The sequence below is a fragment of the Octopus sinensis genome, unplaced genomic scaffold, assembly GCF_006345805.1.
Source record: "Octopus sinensis unplaced genomic scaffold, ASM634580v1 Contig01064, whole genome shotgun sequence".
Lineage (NCBI taxonomy): Eukaryota > Metazoa > Mollusca > Cephalopoda > Octopoda > Octopodidae > Octopus > Octopus sinensis.
The window spans coordinates 10,184-18,434 of record NW_021824527.1 but is presented as its reverse complement, the minus strand read 5'-3'; the positions used below and the strand labels follow the sequence as shown (position 1 = coordinate 18,434).

General features: G+C 33.3%; 1 protein-coding gene across 1 annotated transcript; it reads left to right on the top strand.

The window, feature by feature from the left end:
• Positions 1–173: 173 nt before the first annotated feature.
• On the top strand, positions 174–7,860 carry LOC118760871 (retinol dehydrogenase 10-A-like; the record flags this gene model as incomplete). Its single annotated transcript, XM_036498473.1, has 2 exons — positions 174–285; positions 7,616–7,860. Coding segments are annotated over exons 1-2 (251 nt in total), but the record flags the coding sequence as incomplete, so codon positions are not given.
• Positions 7,861–8,251: the final 391 nt, after the last annotated feature.

Here is an 8,251-nt window from a genome sequence, read left to right as displayed (position 1 = left end):
CACATATATATATATATATACACACACATATATATATATTCACATACACACACACACACACATATATATATCCCTATCTATACATCCTTCTCGTTTTTTTTTTGTGGTTTTTATTCTCTCCATACATTCTGACCTCCTTATCTCTGCTGTTCACCCAAGTCACTTCTGACTTGTCTTGATTTATGATCATCAAACTCCTACCTCTATTATCTACTAACAACAGGATAAACGAAATCCAGAGAGGATCCAGGTTAAGTTTGGATCAATCCTGCAATCGATATGCAGGTGAGATATTGAGTCCTTCCTCTATTAGACTAATCCCAAAGCTAGCTCTTTCCTTCAGTACATTTACATTTTTATTTCTCTACTCTACTCACATTTCACACTTTATATACCTTCTAACGAGTATTTATTTTATCTCTTTTGCCATCATCATACACTGCCATCTTGCCATCTTACATCATGTCTCCCTCTGTCTCTCTCTGTCTCTCTCTGTCTCTTTCTCTCATCTAGGTACTATTTCTAGCAATCCAAATGGCCACATAGAGGATTTATCATTGGTTCATTGTAGTAGTAGGTGTATTAGCGGTGGTAGTGGTGGTGATGGTGTCACTAGTATGAGCGGTGGCTATTGTTGAAGCAGTAGGAGTAGTGGTGGTGGTGGTGGTGATGGTATGAGTGGTGGCTATTGAAGTAGTAGTAGTAGTAGTGGTGGTAGTGGTGGTGGCAATGACTATAGCAATGACAGCGGTGGCGTGGTAGCATCAACACATGGTGGTGGTGATGGTGGAGGGGTGCCATAATTATCACCATTGTCTTCATCTGACTAATGTATAAAAATATTGGGTTGTCCGGAAAGTCCATGCCGATTTATAGCAGCTTACCTATCAACTTATTTTAGAACATGGTTGAGTCCATAAAATAGAATTTGACTACACCTCCATTTAGAGCACAGTTTAAGCTATCTTTTTGTGGAAGAAGGTTTATGTTCCTACAATCTGTGTTAATTCTGTAATTAATGGAAGTTAATTCTGTAATTCTGTAATTAAAATGGAAGATAAGAAAGTGCATTTTCGGCTCTTGATGCTTTTCTTTTTCCATAAAGGGAAAAATGCCTCACTAGCAACCAAAGAAATATACACAGTTTACAGTGATGTTTCTTTATCCGAAAGAACTGTACGGAATTGGTTCGCAAGGTTCCAAGCTGGAGATTGTAACTTTATTGATAAAGAGCGATTTAAGCAGACCATCCACTACAGATGATGACCAAATCAAGTCATTGAGAATAACCCACATTGCACAACCCGGAATTGGCAGAAAGCCTCAACCTATCAAAATCTGTTGTTCATGAGCACCTGGTAAAGCTTGGGTATACAAATCGCTACGATGTTTGAGTACCACATGAGTTGAGTGAGAAGAACCTTTTGGATCGCATTTCCATCTGTGATTCGCTTTATAAACGGAATGAAAACGTGCCTTTTTTAAAGCAAATTGTGACAGGTGATGAGAAATGGATTATCTACCGAAATGTTCAAAGAAAGTGATACTGAAGTAAGTGACATGAGCCACCCTTAACCACCTCAAAAATGGATCTTCGCCCTAAAAAAGTCTTGCTTTGTGCCTGGTGGGATTGGAAAGGAATTCTGTACTATGAGCTTCTCCCAAGTAACCAGACAATTAATTATGAGAAATACTGCACATGACTGGATGAATTAAAAGCAGCAATTCAAGAGAAACATCCAGAATTGGCCAACAGGAAGGGTGTTGTTTTCCAACATGATAATGCAAGACCTCACGTTTCTTTGGGAACCAGACAAAAAGTGCTGCAGCTCAGCTGGGATGTGTTACCCCACCTTCCATATTCACCAGATATTGCTCCTTCGGATTTCCACTTATTCAGGTCTCTGCAGAATAGACTTAATGGTAAAAATTTCAATTCCTTGGATGACGTAAAAAGATACCTTGATGAATTCTTTGTCATGAAACAACCTCAATTCTGGGAAGAGGGTATTTTCAACTTAAAGGAAAGATGGAAACTCATTATGCAACAAAATGGTTCATATTTGGTTGATTAAAAATGTAATGGCAAGTATTTATTGGCCATTTTCTTTCCTTTAAAAATCGGCATAAACTTTCCGGACAACCCAATATAAAGAAATAGAGGAGTGATTTTTCTCTTATGATTTTTGGAAAGCTGTACAAAGGTCCCTCAAAAAAATAAATAAATAAAAATGGTTGGGTACTTTAGACCCAGATGTAAATGTTAAAACGATTTTTATCTGGCTGATGATTTTTGAGAAAAAGTTATTTCTGTGACTTCATAATTCCTAGATTTGGTCCCACTCTCTTACACCTTGGACAATGTCTTTTATCCCCAATAACTACAAATTGACCAAAGACCTTTGAATGAAATTATGTTGTCAAATGCCCAACTTCCTCTCTCTCTCTCTCTCCCTCTTTTCGCTTCTTTCCTATATATATATATATATACATAATAATAATAATATTAGGGAGTAAATCCAAACTTACAGGGAAAAATTAGATTTAGGAATAAATCTAATTTTATAGTATAAATATATATAATATTAAATTAGAGATAAAACCACTATTAGGCAAATCAAACAGTGAAAATCATAAACCAATACATAGAATAAAATTAATTAAAAAAATATATAAAAAATATAAAATATAAAATATAAAAATCCAATTAAAATATTCAAATTAAAGTTAAAATTTTAAAAAATTATTTAAATTAATAATTTAAACTTATAAATTATAAATATATATATATATTTTTATTATTTTATTAATTATTTATTTTTTTATATATTTATATTTTAATATTTATTTATCTATTTTTTATTTTTTATCTTTTATATTTATTTATTTATTATTTATTTTTTAATTTAAATATTTTAATTGGATTTTTGTATTTTATATTTTATATTTTTTATATATTTTTTAATTAATTTTATTTCTATGTATTGGTTTATGATTTTCACTGTTTGATTTGCCTAATAGTGGTTTTATCTCTAATTTAATATAATATATATACATACATATATATATATATATATATATATATATATATATATATATATATATATATATATATGTGTGTGTGTGTAAGAACTTACTATAGACAAGGCTGCATGGCATTCATCTTGTGTATTTTGGGGTATTTTGACCTGTACTTATCTCTCATTTGTTTACGTGCTTTTCGCCTGTTGGTGATGTTCTGTACTTATGGTAATTTTTATATATATATACACAGGGGTTGGACAAAATAATGGAAACACCTATCATCATAGCATCATAATGTGAAATATCTATAAAACCATCAAAAGCTTTTTATGTTTTTTGATTATTATTAGTGTTGCTTAATATGTTTTGCTAAAATTACTATTTCTTTGCAGATGACATCAGAAAAAGGTAATTAAAATACATTAAAATGACAGATCTATCAGACTTTCAAAGAGGTCAAATTGTTGATGCTCATATGGTGGGCATCTATGATGAACTGGAAATCCGAAAGCCTAATGGTTTCCCTTCATGGTAGAATTAATAGTCAAGACCATTTAAGCATTTTATCTGATCAAATTCATCCTATTTTTGCAGAACTGTTTCTACAGGGAAACACAATGTTTCAGGATGATAATGCACCAATTCACACAGCTGAAGTTGTTACTGAAAGGCACAAGGAACATTCTAGTGAAGTTGAACATTTTATCTGGCCACGACAGTCCCTAGATCTCAATATTATTGAATATTTATGGTGTATTTTAGAAAAACAAGTAAGGAGTTGATATCCTCCACCATCATCACTACAAGAACTGGAGACTGTTTTAGCTGAAGAATAGACAAAAATTCCTCTGGAAACAATTCAAACTTTGTACGAGTCCATACCTCATAGAATTCAAGGTGTAATTACTGCCAAAGGTGGTCCTACTCATTAAAATAAATTTGTTTGAAATTTTAAGGTGTTTCCATTATTTTGTGCAACCCCTGTGTGTACATATATAATATATATATAATATATATATATATATATATATATATATATATATTATATTAAATTAGAGACAAAACACTATTATGCAAATCAAACAAAGAAAGACTTAATCCAATACATAAATTAATTTATATTAATTAGAATTTAACAATTATTGTGGATATTAATAATTGTTAAATTTCTAATTATTGTAAATTAATTTATGTATTGGATTAAGTCTTTCTTGTTTGATTTGCATAATAGTGGTTTTGTCTCTAATTTACTATAAAATCTGATTTTTCCTGTAAGTTTGGATTTATTCCCTAATATTTATATATATATATATATATTTATATATAATATATATATAGATATATAGATAGATAGATAGATAGATAGATATACATACATACTTACATATATATTATATCATATATATATATATATATGCATATATATATATAATATATCAATATATATATATATATGCATATATATCTATGCATATACATATATGTATGTATGTATGTATAGAAAGACAGACAGACAGATATATATACATATACAACATTTACACACACATATATATCCTCATCATTCTCATAATTTGATGTCCTCTATTTTCCATGCTGGCATGGGTAGAACAGTTTCCAAAGAACTGGTAAGCTAGGGCTGTGCCAAGCTCTTCTCTCTGTTCTGGCATAATTTCTGTGGCTAAATGCCCTTCCTAATGCCAACCATTTTACATAGCATTACAGAACACAATTTTTACGTAATACTGGCATCAGTAAGGTCACCAAGTAACTCTCAAGACAAGGTTTTAAAAAACAACTTAAGCATTTAAACTGTGTACCTTTTTGTTTTGGTGTAAGCATGGCTTGTGGTAGGAAGCTGGCTTTTGAACCATGCAGTTTCAGGTTCATTCCTACTGTATATATATATATATATATAATATATATATATATATATATATATATATATATATATATATATTAAATAATAAGGGTAGAAATTGATGTTATCAATTAAAACCAGCGGCTTAGCATATTTAAAATCCCAAGATTAAAAATTGTGTTACATGCAAAATTAAGAGGAATGACCAAAAGTGGACACCCTATATGCAAAAGATAGATGTCAATTCACCCTTACCATGAAGAGAACACACTCTTCGTGGTAAGGGTGATTTGACGTCTATCTTTAGCATATTAGGATTCCACTTTGGTGGTCAGTCCTCTTAATTTGTGTGTGTGTGTGTGTGTGTGTGTATTTATATATATACACACACACACACACATATATATACAAGGTCTGATCCCAAAGTATCAGAACTGGTGCTTTAAAAAGAAAACTACAACACATATCAATTCAGCATTTAATCTCCTTCAAAGTGGTCTCCTTCTAAAGCCATACACTTTGTCCAACATTGTTTCTATTGACAGAAGCATTCTTTGGGCTTGTTTCTTGGAATAGCAAGCAGTTGCCATATTGCATTCTCTTGGATGTCCTCAGAATCTTGAAATCGTCGGTCTTAGGGTCATAGCCATAGATCCACGGTTGATCACTTATCATGATCATTTTCAAAAAGTTTTCATCTTCATTGAGATAATCAAAGAGATCCTGTGCAATTGCTAAAACCCAATCTTCTTTCCGAGACGACCACACTCCACACACTTTACTTCCAAGAACTGCTACAGGGAACAGGAGGGAGCAAGAACCTTATAACTTTGTGTGTATGAGCGACAGAGTTCAAGATCAATCTGTGCCAAGCAGCTTCATTCTGCGTACTTCACCTCTGTTACCTTAGCAGCAGTTCCAAGACTTCTTCATCAGACCCCGTATCATCATCATCATCATCATCATCATCATCGTTTAACGTCCGTTTTCCGTGCTAGCACGGGTTGGACGGTTTGACCGGGGTCTGAGAAGCCAGGGGCTGCACCACGCTCCAGTCTGATCTGCCAGTGTTTCTACAACTGGATGCCCTTCCTAACGCCAACCACTCCGCGAGTGTAGTGGGTGCTTTTTACGTGCCACCGGCACAGGTGCCAGGGGAGTCTGGCATCAGCCACGATCGGTTGGTGTTTTTAACGTGCCACCGGCACGGAAGCCAGTTGCGGCGGCGCTGGCATCGGCCACGTTCCGATGGTGCTTTTTATGTGCCACCAACACAGAAGCCAGTCGAGGCGGCGCTGGCATGTGCATGTATATATATAGAAATTATTGGTACTTATATATGTAAAACACAATCTTTACATATGCATATATATATATTCTCATAATTGTTTAAAATAAATAAATAGAGATAATATATTGTCTAACAGTTGATGCATACTACCTCTGGATCCCCTCCATTTTCTTCCTGCCACATATATATATATAAAATGTGACCCTGTGTGTACCGTTGGTGATTTTTTTTTCCTGTGTCTTCCCTTCTCTGGATCTTTCCTTCTCCTATGTTTCCGACGAAGAGCTCTGCTCGAAACGTTAAACCCTCCGTCTTCCCTTCTTTCCTGAGCGTCCAATAATACTATACTTGTTCCACGTCCTTGCGTTGTTGTGTTTTGTCTTTGTGTTTTCATGTTTGGATTAAAAGTAATTCACATTGTTGTTTTTTTTTTTGTGCTTTCTTGTTTGGATTAACTATATATATATATATATATATATATATAAATTAATAATAAATATTAGGGAATAAATCCAAACTTACAGGGAAAAATCAGATTTAGGATTGAATCCAATTTTATAGTAAAATATTATATTATATTAAATTAGAGATAAAACCACTATTAGGCAAATCAACAATGAAAAACTTAGCTAATACATAAAGTTAATTAATTTATATTATTTTAAATATTATCAAAGTATTAATTATATTATTTTAAATATATATCAAAAGTATTAAACTTTTATACTTTTGATATATATTAAAATAATATAAATTAATTAATTTTATGTATTGGCTTAAGTTTTCATTGTTTGATTTACCTAATAGTGGTTTTATCTCTAATTTAATATAATATAATATATATATATATATATATAATATACACACACACACACATACATATGTATGTGTTTGTGTCTTGAATCATGTCTGTCCCTCCACTACTTGCCAACTAAATAATGGTTTGTTTACATCCCTGTAACTTAACAGTTTAGCAGAAAGACTGATAGAAGGTGGCGAGCTGGCAGAAATGTTAGCATGATGGGCAAAATGCATAGCAGTATGTCATCTCTCTTTATGTTCTGAGTTCAAATTCTGCAGAAGTCAACTTTGCCTTTTATCCTTTCGGGGTCGACAAATTAAGTACCAGTTGCACATTGGGGTCAATCTAATCGACTGGCCCCATCCCACCAAATTTTCGGGCCTTGTGCCTAGAGTAGAAAAGAAAGAGACTGATAGAGTAAGTACCAGAGTTTATAAAAGAAAACAAAACTACACAGGTAACTGGGGTCATTGTGTTCATCTAAAACCTTTGAAAACAGTGTTCCAGCATGGCCACAGTCCAGTGACTGAAACAAGTAAATGGTAAAAGGAAATTCATCTTCAATGTTTCAAGAATACTGTGAATACTTCTGATAATTCTTAATAAAATTTACAAAATATTGTTATTCTCCTTGCAGACAATACGTAGCTTCTTGCCATCGATGCAAGAAAGAGGCCATGGACATATTGTCACGATTGGTTCCTGTTTGGGATTGATGGGAATCAACCAAACCAGTGCCTATGCAAGTTCCAAACATGCACTGACCGCTTTCTCAGAATCTCTGTCCTACATTGCTGAAAGTTCTGGATATACCGGTGTGAAGACAACAATGGTGTACCCTTTCCAAATTGACAACGAAATGTTTGCTGGTTGCATCAGCAGGTAACAAGGATTCTTTTTTGGATTTTTTTTTCTTTCTTCTTTGTGTCTTGTGTTTGCTTTCTTTCAAATAACTTTAAAGAATTGTATAGATGCAGGTTTGGATGTGTGGTTGAGAAGCTTGCTTCATGACCATGTGATCTTGGGTTCAGTCCTACTGCATTGCACCTTAGGCAAGTGTCTTCTACTATAGCCCCAGATTGACCAAAGCCTTGTCAGACAATTTAGTAAACTAAGCTGAAAGACATATCATCATCATCATCATCATCATCATCATCATCATCATCATCATCATCATCATCACCATCATCATCATCATCATCATCATCATCGTTTAACATCCACTTTCCAGGCTGGCAAGGGTTGGATGGTTTTGACATGGAGCTGGCTAGCA